Raw genomic sequence first — 18,602 nt, forward strand, 5'->3', positions numbered from 1 at the left:
GTTCGTGTGAAAACCCGGATTGGATCTTCTTGGTCACCTGAGTAGGGACTTGAAAACGCTGCCATTCATTGATTCGAATTCGAAAGATAAGAATTCTTTGACAAAATCACCCGTAATTTATTCCTAGAGTACCAATTATAATAAACTAAATGTATTTCGTACAATTAAAACATTATATAGTACATATTTACAACACCATATAGCCAAGAGCAATGCTTTACATAATTTATGACACGACAGTCAACAACTGTATTAACAAAGAAGAATACACACACCATGACATCAAACTGGTAACTCTTGAAATTTTAAATTCACCAACATGTAGCAGAAAATGGGTTTAACACGTCGTTGTCTACAATAGATCCACTCCATGTCTTATTGCGCGCAAGAGGAATCGGACACAGCCTGGCGCGGATGAACAGAAGCTCTACTGTAACGCCGCGCCGAGGCCACCGACAGGGGGAACAATAAGGAAGGAAGGGAAAAAACAAGCAAATAGTCCACAGTCGATCATCTAATACGGTGCATTTAGAGATATGTTAATCCAAAACAAAAGATAGCTCTGCTGATTTGACCAAGTTATTCAGATAATACTGGGCGCGCATTCCACGCTGAACGGAGCGATAACCGAAAATCTAGTGCAAGGTCGAAAGAGAGCGAGGGAGAGAGAGAGCAGACGCAAACACGTCCCCCCAGCTCTGCAGCGGTCTCCATTTTAGATCCTTGCCCGGTTGGTACCTCACGTGTCCTGGACTGTCTTTCTCACATGACCCGCGTGTTTGTCCCCGTGATCAGTACTTCCATCTCTGTATTTCAGTGTCGCTGAATATCACACATTAAAACAGCAACCTTCATGGATATGCTCGAACAGAGTTTGGACAGCTCGACGAGGTAAGAGAGAGCGAGAGAGGCTACTGCTGCGCTGCAATGGCTTCCACGGCCTAGTAGACCTAAAGTCACCATGTTCTCTGTCTATGCGACGCAATGTTAACACATTAAACGTAGGATAGGATAACTTTGGCTCTTTTTTTCACTCTCACTCTTTGGTACCCGAGAGATATGTGAATGGTGGCATCTTGCACGAGCTGCATACGTACCATGTTGCATGCATAGGCTGTATTATCGTAAAAATATTATTTAATGCAAAATAAAGCTCTCGTTAGATGCGGTTGTAACGTTAGAGGACACTGACTGGGTCGCTTGTATATTCGCCAATTAAAGCAGCAGATGCACAGTAGTTTAAATGTTCGCGTTTTGTTTAAATGGGGCATTTCTGACTGACGTGTGGTCTATGATTCCATAGTTTACATCTAACGTTATTGCAGAGCTTTTGTTATTTTTAAATATATTTTTGCCAAATAAACTGGGATGGGCGTTGCTGGGCAATTTCAATTGTTAACAGTTATAAGGGAACGTTGACTCGAAACAAAATATAAAACTCAAAATATTAATGTAACTATTCTTGTTCAAGAATATTTACGAGTTTCGGGTGACGGGCGGCAACGTAGCAAAACAATTTCTATTAACAGCGATTGCTGTCTGATGATGACTACTAGGTTACTCCAGTCCTCACATCTCACCGCACGAGGTCGCTATTGATTCATGACTAATCCTGAGTTTCATAGGACATTTGTTAATTCGTAAGATTAATGTAATATAATTAAATGTTGTTTTTCTGCTCTTCTTTCCAGTCACGAGAAACAGGAAACAGAAGAGGTTGTCCATTTACAGGAAGGTAACAAATAACAATCTAATTATTTCCATTCCAGCTGTAAGAGAACAGCTTAATTCCATGTTGAGAACTAATTTGCTATGCAAGTACTAGAATATTACTGCAGTGCAACACAGACACACCCCAGACATTATTGACTAAATACTATACTAACTATACTATACTATATAGCTGTTTACTGCAAGTAGTTCCTATATTGAGAATGAATCAATATGTCGTCTTTTTAGGATTTTAGTATTATATTTGTATTATGCTTAGTATGAGGAGTAGTTCTGAAGGAGAATTGGCTCTGAAATCCATTCGTTTTGTCCAAGTAAAGTTATCCACAAAGGGAGTTTGTCATTAAGAATGTAGTGTATTTCTATATTTAAACTTTTGAAATGGGTTGCTCATTTGATGTTTTCAGGAGAGGCTGTGGGAGCACAGACCACAGTGACCATCGCCAATGTACAGCAGGCTGCATTCGGTGACCACAATGTGCAGTACCAGTTCCGTACAGAGAACAGTGGGGGACAGGTCAGTATTACATACATCTCTAGAGAATATATTTTGTGACGCAACGAGTATATGATTCCTCCCACCCACCCCAGGGTGCAAGGTGTTGTGACAGGGTCACAGAGAAAAGAACGACTTAATTGGAGAAACCTTTTCTTTATTAAATGTATTTACTTGTGGTCAAACTAATTTGTAGAATTATCAAATAATAAATAAAAATGTAAGTTTGTTTATTTATATATCCATCCATCTTCAACTGCTTATCCGTAGTTGGGTCATGGGGGCAACAGCTCACCAGAGAGCTCCAAACTTCCCTCTCTAGAGCAACATTAGTCACTTCCTTCTGGTGGATCCTGAGGTGTTCCAGGGCCAATTTAGAGATATACCTGTAATTGTCTCCACCAGGCCGAAGGCATGGGGGGAGAGTATGTTTTGCACTCCGTGTGTCCGTCCGTCCGTCCGTGTGTGTGTCCGTCCGTGTGTCCGTGAGCAGCTAATCTCGGCCACCGTTAACCCGGTCGATGCCAAATTTTGCACACACACTCCCTGGATGCCAACCTCTGCCCCAAGATTTCCAGAACGGCCTGTTATAGCGCCACCAGGATGCCGCTTTGGAATTTTTCACATCTGCTCATCCTGGTGGAGACCTGTGCCCAGAAGGGCACTTTTTCTAGTTCCTCCATCTGATCCTTTTGTCCTGGGGTCTCCTCCCAGTGGGATGTTCATCGAGAACCTCCCGAGGGAGACGCGGTGCGCTCGGTTATGGAATGATTAATGTTCTGTCTTTTGATTAATCTCCACTTAAATCATGATATATAACCTTATATATATATAACCTAATTTAATTTTAATTTAACAAATTAGGCCAATCTCTAAGTCGAATCATGCAAAAAAAACACATTGACTATCAACTAAGAAATTGGTAGTCGACTATATATCTCTCTCTCTTTCTCTCCCCAGGTGACCTATCGTGTGGTACAGGTGACTGATGAACAGTTAGAGGCAGCCCAGGATGGAGCAGGAGCTGTCAGCGTGGTTTCTACTGCAGCATTCACTGGAGCGCCACAAGCAGTTGCACAGGTGTGTAATAACGCATGATTTATACGCCATCATACAATGCCGAAAATGGATGATCTACAAGTATCACTCTCAACACGATGGCTTTTTCTAGATCAGCTACTTTCAGTGCAGGACACTGGCCTGCAACAAAGTATAAATCAGGCTTAATGTTTCATAAAAATCCTCTGAGTTAATTAATACCTGTAACTACCCTTTATGGCACCACATTGAAAAGTAGAATGACCTTGATGTTATGACTCAGAATAATTGCACCACTGACCAACTTGAGGCGTATGTCGTGATTTGGGAAAGAACATCATTTGACTATTCATAAAAGTGCAATCTATGAGTTTTTCAGTTCTGTTGGCATTATTTATGAATCAGTCACACAAATCTTTGCTGTTTCTTGCTCGCTCTTCACCAGGCTGTTATTCAGAACCCCTTCAGCAATGGAGGAAGCCCTGGAGGTGAGACTGTGGGAGGAGAGACGCGTTTTGCATATTTTCCTGCTTCCGCGGTCACCGATGGAACCGCTACTGCAGTCTCAGTGCAGGCCACTGCAGACCAAGCACTCACACAGGCTGGAGGTGAGGGAACCACATGTGTTTGGACAGAGATGTGGGTCCTTTACAACTTCACATCAGTGTCTGTTGATCAGTTATGCAGAGATGATGAGATTTATATTAAAGTGTATATGTTTTCCTTGGGATCTTTGCTTTATGAAGCAGACATCTCGTATTCATCTTTATTGGGGAAATAACTAATGTTTTTCAGATTCATTGTTCACTGATAATTTCTAATCTAAAAACATTAACTAAATGATTTAGTAAATTATTCAGTTTGATTCACATGTGTTCTCCCTCTAAATTCAGGCCAGTTTTACGTGATGATGAGCTCCCCCGAGGTACTGCAAGCCGGTACCCAACGTACCATTGCACCTCGCACACACACCTACACCACGTGAGTATCCTGTAACTCAGTTTTACTCTAAATCTGTCCAATTCAACATTGACATAACAGAGCACCCCACCATATTGGGTGACAACGCTTCTCAATTCTACATTCCCCACCCTCCCCAATGCCACATTGGATTGGTATATTCCTTACCTCTTGCTTCCTGGTTTGGCATGATTGGTTTGTGACTGTGTGTACAATTCATTATAAAAAAGGAACAGTTATGATTCAGAAAGTAAAACAAATGGAGAACCAAAATCTGTCCCACTTACCTGCCATCCCCAGAGACCTTGGTGAAAGCGAGATGTTGCAGCAAGGCAATACAAACTGGTGAGGAGAACTTTGACATCCCCTACAATGTACCCTCACTTCCCACCGCCCTACTCCCATCATGGGGGGTAGAGACAGACCTGTGGTTACTCTTACTAGTTGTGATAAGTGCTAGGTGGTGTTTGTTTAGTATTCCTGTGTGTTGATTATAAAGAAAACATTTTGGGGCCAGTGTTCCAGCCAGTGGCAACATTCAATCAACTGGATCTTTGATTTGAAGCCTCTCAGGGGGTCATTGACCATATTCACATGCTCACTATTTTGTTCTTACATCATACTCGGAGGTGGCCTGTGAGTATGACACAAGGGCAAAATGGCTGGCATGTGAATATGAGTAATTACTTACAGTATGTAGCATGAAAATGTATATTCCCTTCCTTTAGTATAACAGTGTCACAGATGCAGTAAAATAAATTTATGATATAAATCGTACATGACCATTTACTGTATCGTTTTTAGAAACTTGTGTTTATGCAGACTTTTTCAATACTGTTACAACGTTTATCAGAAGTCAGTCGCTTCAATATGTTGTTGCTTTACAGGAAAATGGAGGGTCCGCGTGCACCCAGGGATGAGAGACGAAGGGCACAGCACAATGAAGGTAATACTATATGCATTCATAATCAAAACGACATAGTATTGTTTGTTTCTTGTATTAAAGCGGATATAGTTATGAATCCATATTTGGATGTGTAATTATGGAGAGTTTTGTTGAATAACAATTAAATATGAGTTGCTTTGTCTCTCTGTAGTGGAGCGGCGGAGAAGAGACAAGATCAACAACTGGATTGTCACCCTGTCAAAGATCATCCCTGACTGTAACATAGACAGCAGTAAGACCGGAGCGGTGAGTCAAAAGGTTGACCATGATTCATTTTTTCTCAGAGTGTGAGTGTGAGTGAGTGAGTGTGTGTGTGTGTGTGTGTGTGTGTGTGTGTGTGTGTGTGATGCCCTGCTTGAAATTATATTGAATTTGTCATGTGTAATTTCTTCTGTTCCTGTAAAGGAGTTAAGTCATACTACTACTAATTTGCCTTGTAAACCAGTGATTTGCATGAAGGGGTTCTCTTAGTTGTAGACATAACTTAATGTAAGAGACATGGTCGAAGAAATTGGAGGGAAGTCATGAACACTTGATTTTAATGTAATTCACTATTACCTTCTGTTCCATTCCTCAGAGTAAAGGAGGCATCTTGTCCAAGGCCTGTGACTACATCCGGGAGCTTCGTCAAAATAACCAACGACTACAGGACAGTTACAAAGAAGTAGAGAGAGTCCAGGTGGACAACGAGCTGCTTAGACAACAGGTGAACTTCCCTTCAAGCACTAACTGTAATATTCATTATATCACATTGTGATGTTACTTTGCTAAATGAATTGATCAATAGAAAAATATTAGCTCGTAACGTAAAGATAATGTTTAAAAACCTTTATAGCTCCATTTAGAAAGACAATATGCAATAAAATAACTGTTCCTCAAGTTCTACTAAATAATGAGTGTCACTTTCACATTAAGTGTGCATTCTTACCTATTCTTCCTTGTACTATTTTTGTATTCTTTATTAGATTGAAGAGCTGAAAAACGACAACGCACTGCTTCGAGCACAGCTACAACAGCATGGTATAGAAATGAATGGAGATTCAACACCACAGTGACACGAGGTTCTGAACTCAATACACAAACCCACACACCTCACGGAAAACAAACCACAGATACTCTCGCCAACTTGAACTCAAAGAATATTGAGAGGAGAAAATTGCAAGTGTCCTCCACCATGCAGCCTCTCATAAAACAATAAATGAACTAAATGCTGAAATGCAAAGTCTCCCCCAGCTTTCCTCTTCCAAGACTGGATGCTGAAATGAATAACTAACTTCACCTTCCCACCACCGTTTAAAGGAAAACAATGTTGATACACCACCATGCTTTCATTGTTTTTAGTTTAAATTATGGACTTAATATTGAGAATGTTTCTTTTGGAATTTATCCTTTGGGAATTTATCCTTTGGCCTATTTGTTTTGTTTTTTTCCTTTTGCTTTGTTCAACATTTGCTGTGTTTTGGATTACTTTGTTTGACAAGAATGAAAACATCTTTGTTTTTTAATTTATTAGTCTTCAGTGAATATTCAGTATGTGTATGTGTGTGTGTGTGTGTGTGTGTGTGTGTGTGTGTGTGTGTGTGTGTGTGTATATATATATATATATATATATATATATACACACACACAAAGGAAAAACAGTTGCCGTAGATATTAGTTTAACCCATTTAGACCTGAGGCCGATTCTAAAAACACCTCCTGAAACCTAACCTAAGGTTTTCTGAAAACCTTCAAATTCTTATTAATAAAAAAAAATACATTTATAAATTATGTTGGTATATGAGACAGAGGTGTATGTGACACAGAGGGCGCATCCGGCATTTAAGGTAAAACAATGTATAGGTTAAACTAGGTCTAAATGGGTTATATTGGGCTGAATTTTGTTGCAGGCCTGCATTTTGTTGCAAAATATATTTTCCTCCTAATTAAAGGCAAATCAGTTTAGCTTCATCCATTTGTCATCACTGTTGGTATGACTAGGTTTGCTGTCAATGTACCGTGTGCATCATAAAACTGACAGCTTTAAGGTTTTCGTTTGCATTTTTGTGTTCTGTAGGGCAGAGCAAAATTCTAAACATTGGAAATATATTGCATTCAATTTCATTATGCTGATTTTCCCAGCCAGTTCAGGGCTTTGAAACATTAAGGCTTGATTTTTCCTCTCAAGTTGTGCGGCATTATCACACACAAATGGCTGATCTGCAAGCTCACAAGGTGGCGTGAAGCGTTGTGGGCTTGCAGATCAGCTATTTCCGGTGCGTGACACCTGTGCAAAACAGTGAGTCAAACCAACGGAGTCAAAGCCTCTTGCCACACTTATTTTACTTGACTAAAATATTTTGTTTTGTAATGAAAACTTTAATATTTTCCTCAGTTGCAGTGGAACTCAAAAGCTCTCTTGGAAAGAAAAAAAAAAAGCATGTGAAATTAAAATGTATTGACACCCTGGTCAGACTTTCTAGGAAATGCCTCATGTGTGTTGTTACAGTGGGACTGGCTGGGAGGAATGAATGTTATTCTGTGGGGGACATGCATTATGAACATGGTGCAGTGGCAGTATCAACAATGATACCACTTCTCTGGCAATCAAAGTGTAAGGTCTTTGATAGAACCATGTAGGTTTTATTTTTTAGCACAAAGCCTTAATAGAAGCATGTTGGAGACAGTTTATAACATGGCTCAGGTAATTGGGATAGTACACTGGCAGTGGTTCCCAAACTCGGTGCAGTCTTTTATTGTATGCAGTTATTTGTTTGTGACCCAATTTGGTGCAATGTACAGTATGTGTATCAAAATGAGAATATCTGGTTGACTATGAAAATGTAAATAGTTTTTATTGGGCATTAAATCATGGTACGTTTGTATATCTGCTTATTTTAGGTCACTGATTTAATGCACTGAACTGGAGTATAAAGCATTTCCGTATTTCAACAGGTTCTTAAAACTACAATCCTTAGTTTTATGTTTGCCGTCTCCCAACCCAGATTGAGAGTGGTAATTGCAACGTTGTTCAAACTACAATAAAGACCTCTAGTGTTCAATTTGGTGCGCTGTGTGCTTCAAATTTGACATTATCAACCAGTCTGTGTCCTACCTGACACCAGAAGACCAGTCTAAGTTTCTCAATGGAAGAGTAGGGAGACCACTGCCAAACACTGCATACTCTAGTCTATCATACAGATTGGTTCAAATAAAGTTGTATTCATTACAATAAATCCCAGAGATTATAGCTTTAAGGCTGATTTATGCTTCAGCGATACTGAAAAAAAGTCATGCATCACACGTTTTATTTGAAAATACATATAGTATATGGCACTTTGATGCTAAAGCTTACATCAGGCTTTACCAATAGTTGCATTGTAGTGTAGACCTGCGGTAGTATTATCATAGATCTATGATAATATTCCATATTTTTTCAGTAACTGAATATTTGGGAACCAGTGCTGATGACAATTTTATGGTTAAGACAGGACTGGAGCACAATGTGCTGCTGAGGGTGTTACAAAGAATATAATTAAGTAATGACATTTTGTAACTGACCATGTTTTGTCTACACTGAAAGCAATCAAAGCATGGAAATTTAACCACTGGCATGAATAATTCTGGTAGTACAATAAAAACCGTGATGCTTAAACCAAAGTGTTTATTCATTCATGAATCCACTTGCTGACCGGCTGTCAGTATTGAGCAATTGCTTTTATAGGGGCATATATGTGACCATACCATTAGATTTTCTAATCATGTCATGTGACATGTCAAACTATTTGTGATGACGGCTATGGTCGGCTTAGCCCAAGGAGTGTTTTTTTGTTCAAAATGAATGCTTGGAATGGATTCAGAATCATGAAAACCTGAGTTTGACACGTCACATGCTACTTAATGCTATAATTAAAATGAGAAAATGTTCGTTATAGGTTTTAAATTGTACCCCAACATTCAACCCCTGAATTTACCAAGATCCAAAAATGTTCAATCCATCAATTATTTTTGTCAATCATCAATGTTATTTGGATGACCCTATCATAAAAAAAACGATTACTATTTATTTTGGGCCAAATCTTAGATTGACTGGCCTACATACACATACTTGCTTCCAAAATGCAACTCAAAATGAAATAATAAAGAAAAGCATATACCTGCACACAGTATCAACATCAAAAGGAATCATCATAAAACCAGCTATTAGTTCCGACATACTATTGGTCCGACAGTCATTAGACAGACAACCTAACCCAAATCCCTAACCGCAGGTGCAACGCATGTCGGACCAACGCATGTTAGGGAGCGATGGTGATTTCCGCACGTTGGACCTTTGGTGTGTCGGACACGTGTGCACCCTAAATCTCTCACACACTAAAATAGAATGCACATTCACTAAATTCACATTGACTACAATATCTAATACATGATACACCAAAAATCTGTCTTCTCAGAACAATTCTTAAATGGGTCATCCCTTGAAAACCTTCAAGGTGGCCCTGTTACCTTGTCTGCTTTGGAGGAACTTAAACAGCAGCAATGAACCCTTCCAGACTTCAAGATGTGCAGTTTAACTATGAAGTTATGAAAGCAGTGATTGAGCATGCTCCTGACAGCTGCTGAGGAAAAGTAGAAGATAATGGGGTCCAGGCATGCATTGAAGGTACTGGAAAGCAACGCCACGTCCCTCCAAGTCTCACTCTCCTGACGGGCAAACCCCACAACATGGGACACATTGTATGGGCCAAAGCAGACTGCAAACACCAACAGGGTACCGAGGGCCAGACCAATGGCACGTAGCCTTCGACGCCGGCCGATTTTGGGCAATCGGGACAGAATGAGAATAAAGTTGACATAGCAGAAGCAAGATATCAGGAAAGGGACACAGAAAAGAACCAGGAATAGCTCAAGGCGGACTGGGAGCAGGATTCTGAGCTGATCTTTATTGAACTCCATGTAGCAGCGGAGAGGGGTGATATGAGTGTTGTTGACACTGTCATCACCACTGCTACTGCTGCCACAACCAGTGGACGTGCCTTTAATCCACCCTAAACATGGAACAATGTACACAATGCTGAGATTCAGAGAAGAAACCACCCAAAACAAGATGCAGGCCATCACAGCATAGCGTGGCCTGCGAGCCACAGAGTACCTGAGGGGGTAAGCCACGCCCAGATAGCGCTCCACGCTCACAGCCATCAGCAGCAGGGTGCTGTTGTAGATGGTGACGTAGAACAGGAAACTGGAGATGGGACACAGGAAGTTGGGTAGGCGCCAGGTCATGTCTGCAACCTCTTTCATTTTGAATGGCAGGAAAGTCAGGAAGATGAGGTCTGAGATGGTGAGGTTGAGAAGGAGAACGTCTATGGGGGTAGGCTTGCGCCGCACCTTGAGGTAGAAAGTGTGAAATGCCAGGATGTTGGCAGGAACCCCCATTAGGAAGGTGACTATGTAGCCAGAGAGCAGCAGGTGGCTGATTATTGTCATGGTGGTTATTGGTTACTCTCGTGTTTATACTGTAGACTCTGGCAAGACTTTCATGGAACTTGGCATGGAGGCTTCTTTATCAGCTACAGGTGCCACAAAGACTTTCATGGAACACTGCACTGCACAGAGGAGAACATGACATTGAAGAGCAGTGATTAAAGCCCAGTCCATACCAATGATTTGCAGTGCAACAAGTTGCAATAGCAAAAAAAGGTTGTATACTGCTTAATTCCCAAAATTGTACAAATGCAGACTTGTAAAGAAAAAAGGAATCCAAGGCACTCCGTCTTTAGTGAAAAAGAATGATATAATTTATAGATGAGCAAGGCAAATAAAAACAGGACCTACGCGTTTCGACCATGATGGTCTTCGTCAGGGTCTATCTAACATCTAGACCCTGACGAAGACATTCACTGGTCGAAACGCACAGGTCCTGTTTTTATTTGCCTTGCTCATCATTAAATTATATGCCTGGATTCCTTTTTTATGTCTGCATTTTTACACCTCTGGGAATTAAGCAGTATACAACTTGAAGAAAAATAACCTTTTTTGTCTATGCTCCTAACCTGTATCACCAAAGAGCACCCTGAGCCACTAACTGATTCCTGCAGCGCTTCCATTTCTCTATTTTTAAGTTGCAATAGCAACTTGCAACAGAATCCCAAAACTGCAGTGACCTGCAATGGGTCATTCAGACTGGTGCAAATGGTTGCAAGTTGCAACTCATTGCGTTGCGAATCATTGGTGTGGACTGGCCTGGGCTTAAAGAGGAATGTTTTTGCAAAATTACATTTTTCATGTAACGTATCTCTAACAAAAATATCAACATAGGCCTAGAAATCAGAAATAATTAATGATGTATTGATGAGCCTAATGTAAAAAACATAAAAACATGGTTGAAAGATCAAGGTTCACGTAAGAGTGAAGTAAGACATTATTAAACAATTTGTATTACAGACGTGACGTGATATGTAGTGAGATGAGGAAACAGGTTGAAGAAAGTCTGGAAAGGTGACGTGGAGGCATGCACTAGAGAAAAGATAAAAGTCGGCCGCAGTAAGAAATGTCGAAAGAGGACAGTGGAACAGTGAGGATGTAAGAGTGGAGAAGGTGAAGTTTTAATACCTAGGGACCGAGGGTCAACTATCCAAATTAAGGAGTGTGGAAGAGAGGTGAAGAAGAGAGTGCAAGGAGTGATTTGTGACTGAAGGGTACCAGCAAGAGTGAGAGAGAAGATGTAGGCCTATGGCCTAATGCCATTAGTAGTGAGTGAGACCAGCTATGCTGTACGGCTTGAAAACGGTGGCACTGACAAAAAGACAGGAAGCAGAGTTGGAGGTAGCAGAATTGAGGATGCTGCGATTCTCATTAGGATTGTAATAGTACTATTATATTACTAATAGTAATATAAATCTTTACATGTTCTGATGAATTGAAAATGGAGGACCCTGATGTAAACAAGTCCTAGTGCTTTTCATGGTTTCGTCCTAAAAGTAGACGTTTTTGTATTGACTTGTGGTCTTGTTTGAATTGTCAATCAATTAATCAATCAATCAAATCATAAATGACTACCGGTACATTAGAGGATCAGCCTATAGGTTTGAAGGTTTGGGGATAAAACAAGAGAGGCGAGGTTGAGATGGTTTGATCATGTGCAGAGGAGAGATGAGGGCTACATCGGGAAAAGGATGCCGAAATATGGAGCTGCCATGGGAAAGAGGAGAAAAGGAAAACCACAGAGGAAGTTTATGGATGCAGTGAGAGAGGACATGTAGGTGGCTGGAGACTAGTGACAAAGGAACATGCAGAGAACAGAAGCAGATGCTGTGGCGACCTTGATAGGAAATAGCCGACAGAAGACTGATCAAAAATGACAAGCTTACCTCACTCGGTCAAGAAACCAGGCGCTCCATTGTCATGTGTCATCCTATAGGATATTCTGAAATACTGGCATAATGGACTGTCTTTTGGAAGCACATTGTTTAATTAAATCAGAACACTCCCCCTTTAATTTGCTGATAGTGGAAATTTAATAACCTTCTGCCCGTCTTTGTTTTTCAAGCTATTCAAACATCATCTCTCAGCAACGCCACATTCAAGGACAGGTAGTAGCTGGATACAGAAAGATCCCCTTTTCCACCGGTTGGTTCCCAATGGGAAGCAGTTCAGTTCTTTTTGGTTCTTAGTCCATGATCCAGAACTCCAAAATGGGAAAAACTAGACCTATATTAAATTGTTTATTGGATCAATACAAGTAAATTAATACATGATAACAGTAGTATAGCTTTTTCATATTTTCGATTAATTAGCATATTTTCCTACATAATGCCTAATTTGTAATACAATAAATCATTGTCTTCGTGTAAGTACTCAATTGGGAAAGTGTCATGGTGATAACAATCTAATATAGGTATGGTTTTGCCCAGTCAATTCATAATTAACGTTCCAATTTTGGAGCTCTGGCTCACGAACCAAAAATTACTGAACCGGAAAAGGGGCCGAAGAATCCAACAAAGTTGGATTTGAACAGATGACATTGACAGACAAAAGTAAAGACAGATGTTATCACACATACAGTATCTAATTTGAGATGATATGGGAGTTATATCATTCTACCCACCAGAGAGCAGAGTAATATTGATTTGATTCATTTTACAGTGTCACAATTTTTGTATTTTTCCAGTTTTTCATGTGTCTATGAAGTGACAGTATACTTCATTAAGACACCCTGGAGTCGTTTTTATGTGCAATGATGTATTCCATTTGTATTTAGGGTTTCTTCCTGGAGGATGAACCCTTGACAGTCAAGTGCCAATGAAAAAAACAGTAATATAGTGACATCACATTATCAGCCCCTCCCCTAACCCCTCCCCCTTTATCCTACAACCACAGCTGTGGGTGCGGCTTAAGTTCAGGTGGATCACCACCCATCACCACCCACCAGGCAAACCAGGCATACTTAATGAACTGGTGGGGGTGCCCACATAAAAACGACATTTTAACAAATACTGTACACTTTTTTGAAAAACGTCTTCCTCCTTATATAACAACAAGATCTGATGATCATGTTTTAGGGTGGAAAAAAATCATGGCACTCTTTAAGGGCTCACATGAAAAAACAACTAAATGCAATATTATAGTCAAGTCATGCATGAAAATGTTCTTAAATTAAACCATTGACGTCACTCTTGTACTTTTGTGTTTGATGCTGAAGTTTTTCAGAAAACCTAGGTCAGGCATCAAGCCAAAGTGGGTTAACATCCCCCAGATTATTGTCATCATATGCCCCAGACAGACAGAGGAGGGAAGCATACTAGCATGCCTTCTGGCAGAGATTTGCACTGTACTTGTACTGCATCAGCAAGCCAGATGGTGAATCATGACCATAAAACATTTGATTGTGTCAAAAAAGGGTACTTATTAATTAGTATCAGTAAGGCAAGAAGGGGCGATGTCGCAACAGGTCTTGGAATGCCCATATATGGATTTCTTTTTTGTTTGTTTATTTTTTTGTTGTTGATATTTTCAGCAGGGTAGGGCGTAAAATGTGTGCTAATTAGTAAGGCCAGGTGGGGCCTTGGGCCAGCCCAGTTAGGGCCCAGGTAGAGCCAGGTCTTAATTTTCGGGCCTGTTGAAAACTCTCAACATGGCAGCTGCGTTGCCAGGCACAGCTGTGCTAATGACTTTGGGGCGGGCCCGTCTAGAGTTTGAATGGACAGGTATCAGTCAAAAAGGAGACATCGAAGGACGGGTGGGGTATAGGATCAATATATGGAATGTCAGGTCAGCTCCATATATGGAGATCTAAGGGTTTGAGGTCAGATGTAGAGTTGCTGGCTAGCTCCATATGAAGATCTAGGACGATTCAGTCTTCTCCAGGCTATCCAGGGTTTGATGAGGTCATCGTATGTGATCTTCATATATGGAGACGGCCATATATAAACGTGACGTGTCACGAGGTGTGATGGACCGACGGCCATATATGGTGGCGCAGGTTTTCATAGTAATCTGCGACCTACACTGTGACCTACTAATTCTAATTCTAATTCTAATTCACCAGGAGCCTGGATGGCTTGGTTCATGCCTTTAAATATACCGTAAATATGTCCGGAATTCTCTATGGCAAAAATGAATGGGTTTTCTATCTGTGGCACCAGCTGCCACCTATGCTCTTATGGCCACCTTTTTGGGATGAACACTTTGTGCACAGAAAATATATAAAAACATTTAGCTTCACGCATCTTACCAATGGCTCGGAATGACCACCCCTGTGACTAAACATGTAGACTACGTCCTACAGTATGTTATCTCATCAGCCCTATGTTCCCTCAAAACTAACACTAACCCCAAGCCTAATTCTAAGAGAATATAGGCCTGTGGAACATGAGGACTGATGGAACATAGGAATGACTCAGTTTACAGTAGAAATTCACTATATAATATATTATATAATATATGAATAATTAATGAAGTTCATTTGTAAATACAACCATGCAGTATATGCTTTGGTTTGGGCTAGTCTAGGTTTGGGCAAACAGCTGAATATTACTCACATCTCTACATGCATGTAGAGAATAAGTTTGAACTTTAATAAGTGTCTCAACAATACACTTTGTAGCTAACTAAATTGTGTGGTTACCGGAGATCAATTTTAGAATTACCGTTATACATTTATTTCTGCTGATTACTCAAATGAAATGTAACACAAAATGTAATGTTCAATTAAACATTTATTTGAAAGACATCTCAACAAAATAATCATTAATAGTTTCAGAAAACGAATTGACACTAAAGTGGTAGAAATAATATTTAGTATTTGTTGCTACTTCATGATAAATAAGGTAAATCATATTTTCCATTTGGAAACCAAAAAGGTTATGATTGAGAATAACCACTTGTTTGTACTGGGGTGAACATTCAGCAAAAATAGAAGATCTACAACAACGCATTGTGTTTTACGCACTGTGAGCTTGTAGATCGGTTATTTTCAGATATTTACTGTAGAGCACTACTAGTACTACTAGTAATACAGGGTTTGCACAATTCTCTGATGCTGGCTCATGTTTGTTCAGTGATATCTTGAAATGCTACCTTTTTGTTCAAAAACTCAGGTTTCAATTTATACATTCAAAACAATACTAGTACGTAAATTGTTATCCACAGCAACTCTTGAGGTAACAATAATTGCCAGCCTAGAATTAGATTTGTGGTCAAAATGTGTTGTTTCTCAATGTCTCTCTTTTACAGAAGATTAAGAGCACAGGACAAAATGTTGGATATTATGCCACAATGATAGTGCAGACAAAAGCATAAACCAAGTTAAGCTGCCAGGAACGTGCATATGTCTTTCCAGAGGCAAAGAAATTGACTAGATTGACTAGACTAGCTCTCCACCCCATTTCATGTGCAGAATCCAGTACAGATATGTACAGAATAAACATTTCTCAGAAGGGTCCAGGCCACTGTGCGTGTGGGGTCTTCTGAGAAATGGTCCCCTACGTCATATTCTGCCATACTGTCCAGGGTTGTGTCATAACTTCTCTGTATGGATTACATCCTTACATCCTGACTGACATTGGTCAGATTATCTTCAGGGTGGCTCCGCTCAGATAGCGTGGACACTCCCTGGACACTGGCCAGAGCGCCTGTTGTGTTACATGGACGCCGAAGCCCCACTATCCTGCTGAACCGGCTCTGTTGCCCACAAACTCTACCCATGATGCCCTGGGAGGATGCTGGTGACAGCATGAGCATGACCACAGGCTCCAAGAATATGTTGCAGGAGATGGTCAGCATGGCCTCTCTCCTCCACCAGACATTGTCCTTCAACACAACTCCCACCACATGAGAGGCATTGTAAGGCGCATAGCACACCACAAACACAGCCAGTGTGGACAGAGCCACAGTTAAAACCCTTCTCTTCCCTGGGGCAGGCAAGCAGGAATGCCACACAATAATGACACAGCGCAGGGTGCAGAAGGCCGTCACCAACAGAGGAAGCAGGAACAGCACGATGGCCATCTCCAGGCGCAGAGGCAGCAGTATTTTCAGTTGAGAGGGGTTGAAGTTGTTATAGCAGGCTTTATTGTCACCTTCGGAGACAAACTGGGCCCCTCCCTCGGCCACCAGGCCAATCCCCAGGTGGATGAATACCAGGGCCCACAGGACAGCACTGATGTAGCAGGAATTACGAGCACAGCGATATCGCTTGTAGGTAATTGGAAAGGCGATACTGAGATAGCGGCCAACTGTCACAACAGTGAGGAACAAGCAGCTCCCATAGAGTGAGGAGAACAAGAAGAAGCTGTAGATTGGGCAGAGTGGTGCAGGCAGCGTCCATTCCTGAAGCGCAGTTTCCATGGCCTTGACGGGCAGCCAGCCAACCAGTGCCAGGTTGGCGATGCACAGGTTGAGGGCATAGACCACGTTAGGGGTGGCGCCTCGCTTATGGGCCTTGCGTGCGTACACAAAGAGCACAAAAATGTTGGCAGGAAGGCCCAGTATGAAAGTGAAGGTGTAAACAGACAGAGCGATGCAGTCGACAGCTATCTTCATCTCATGGGTCAAGGACAGCAATCAACATGTAGGCGATACATCCAACTGAAAGCAAACTAGAGAGTTTCAACACACTTTCTGTACAGAAGCACTTCAACCACCCTGCGTCTGAAGAAATGGTCACTCGTACTCATCTTTTCATCTTCTGTCCTCCCTGCTCTATGAACGGTGTATTGCAGAGGTCATATAATCCAGTGAAGTAGAACGGGTGCTTTTCTGTCGCTGTAAACAAGATATAGCCTAGCAGAGCGGTTACAATATCTCCTTCATGCTTACACCAGGGACTGAGATGAACAGGTGACGTAAAGACTACATCCCTGACACAGGTAGCACTAACGTGGGGATAAGTTGTGATAGATCATGTGTGTGGATTCTGTGGAAACAGGGAAGGGGTGGGGGAGGGCACCTTTGTGTGAAGGCGGCAGATAACGAAACATTTCCACTGATGTGGAAGTAGATGGCATTTAGGAGGCACCAGGCAGCGTTAATTGCCCCCTCAATAAGAGGCAACAGACAGGGAGCATCCGTGGCCTTTAGTGAAATGATTCAGAATAATCCAGCTATTCAGGAAGCACGTGGCCATTCTTTTAAAGCTGGTCCACTCTAAATAAACTGGAGTCAGGCAGTAAAGTCATAAAACATTCAAGTTGATGGGGAGAGGATGGGTCAGGCTTGCCTTGTAGAGGTAGGACAAAATATTTGTGGAATGAGGGTGCTTCTCATTTCATAGCGAATGTGTGTGTACCAGAGAGAGAGAGAGAGAGAGAGAGAGAGAGAGAGAGAGAGAGAGAGAGAGAGAGAGAGAGAGAGAGAGAGAGAAATGCTAATTTGAGGAAGAAAATAAGAGCATCAATTTCTTGTGGCTTAAGTTGTGAAAAACTAAAACTTTCATTGAAAACAAATTTGCCCCACATTTCACAAGACAGCTGAATGTTGTAATTATCAACCCAGTCAGTACAAGATAAATTGTTTCTAAACAATTTTATATAATATTGATATCCAGACCTCATTACAATTTCATAAAAATACAGTTTTATATAATTTAGTTGGAAATGAACAGTTGGAGGAAATGCTACATTGAAAAGTGATATTAACCTGTGTTCAGTTTAAAAAAAGAAGAAAAAAAAATGCTTATCTTTATGAAGATCTAGTAACTGACAAAAACAAATCAATTTGATGACATCACAACTGAAATAGGCAGTTAAGGGAGATTCACTATCAAAGGAACCCTGTCCTTCATGTTTACCATGTATTTTGTTTATCTGAATGAAGCGCTGTAAGAGACAAAGTTCACTTCACATTAACCAGGCAGTTGCATGCAGCAAACAGTCACCACTGATCAAACAATAAGATGGAGGAAAAACAGGATCATTAGTGCTAATGGTCAGACATTGAGCAGCCAATGAAGAA

General features: G+C 40.9%; 3 protein-coding genes across 4 annotated transcripts; 1 reads left to right on the top strand and 2 right to left on the bottom strand.

Annotated features, from left to right (window-relative positions):
• Positions 1-138: 138 nt before the first annotated feature.
• On the top strand, positions 139-8,035 carry usf2 (upstream transcription factor 2, c-fos interacting). Of its 2 annotated transcripts, none has more exons than XM_083778402.1 (11): positions 139-891; positions 1,692-1,735; positions 2,139-2,248; positions 3,188-3,307; positions 3,711-3,873; positions 4,159-4,246; positions 4,526-4,570; positions 5,113-5,171; positions 5,323-5,417; positions 5,749-5,877; positions 6,137-8,035. In XM_083778402.1, exons 1-11 carry the CDS (start codon positions 854-856, stop codon positions 6,224-6,226), a joined length of 981 nt encoding a protein of 326 aa, XP_083634528.1. In that variant the 5' UTR covers positions 139-853; the 3' UTR covers positions 6,227-8,035. The 2 variants fall into 2 exon arrangements, with proteins under 2 accessions (XP_083634528.1, XP_083634527.1); XM_083778401.1 differs by having other exon boundaries at positions 143-891; positions 5,323-5,429.
• Positions 8,036-9,638: 1,603 nt separating this feature from the next.
• Positions 9,639-10,637, bottom strand: LOC310867998 (free fatty acid receptor 3-like; the record flags this gene model as incomplete). The annotated part of the gene is made up of 1 exon (XM_083778202.1): positions 9,639-10,637. One exon carries the CDS (start codon positions 10,635-10,637, stop codon positions 9,639-9,641), a length of 999 nt encoding a protein of 332 aa, XP_083634328.1.
• Positions 10,638-16,187: 5,550 nt separating this feature from the next.
• On the bottom strand, positions 16,188-17,192 carry LOC310868075 (free fatty acid receptor 3; the record flags this gene model as incomplete). The annotated part of the gene is made up of 1 exon (XM_083778325.1): positions 16,188-17,192. One exon carries the CDS (start codon positions 17,190-17,192, stop codon positions 16,188-16,190), a length of 1,005 nt encoding a protein of 334 aa, XP_083634451.1.
• Positions 17,193-18,602: the final 1,410 nt, after the last annotated feature.

Source organism: Protomyctophum parallelum, assembly GCF_964188405.1.
Source record: "Protomyctophum parallelum genome assembly, chromosome: 1".
In the NCBI taxonomy this organism is placed as follows: domain Eukaryota; kingdom Metazoa; phylum Chordata; class Actinopteri; order Myctophiformes; family Myctophidae; genus Protomyctophum; species Protomyctophum parallelum.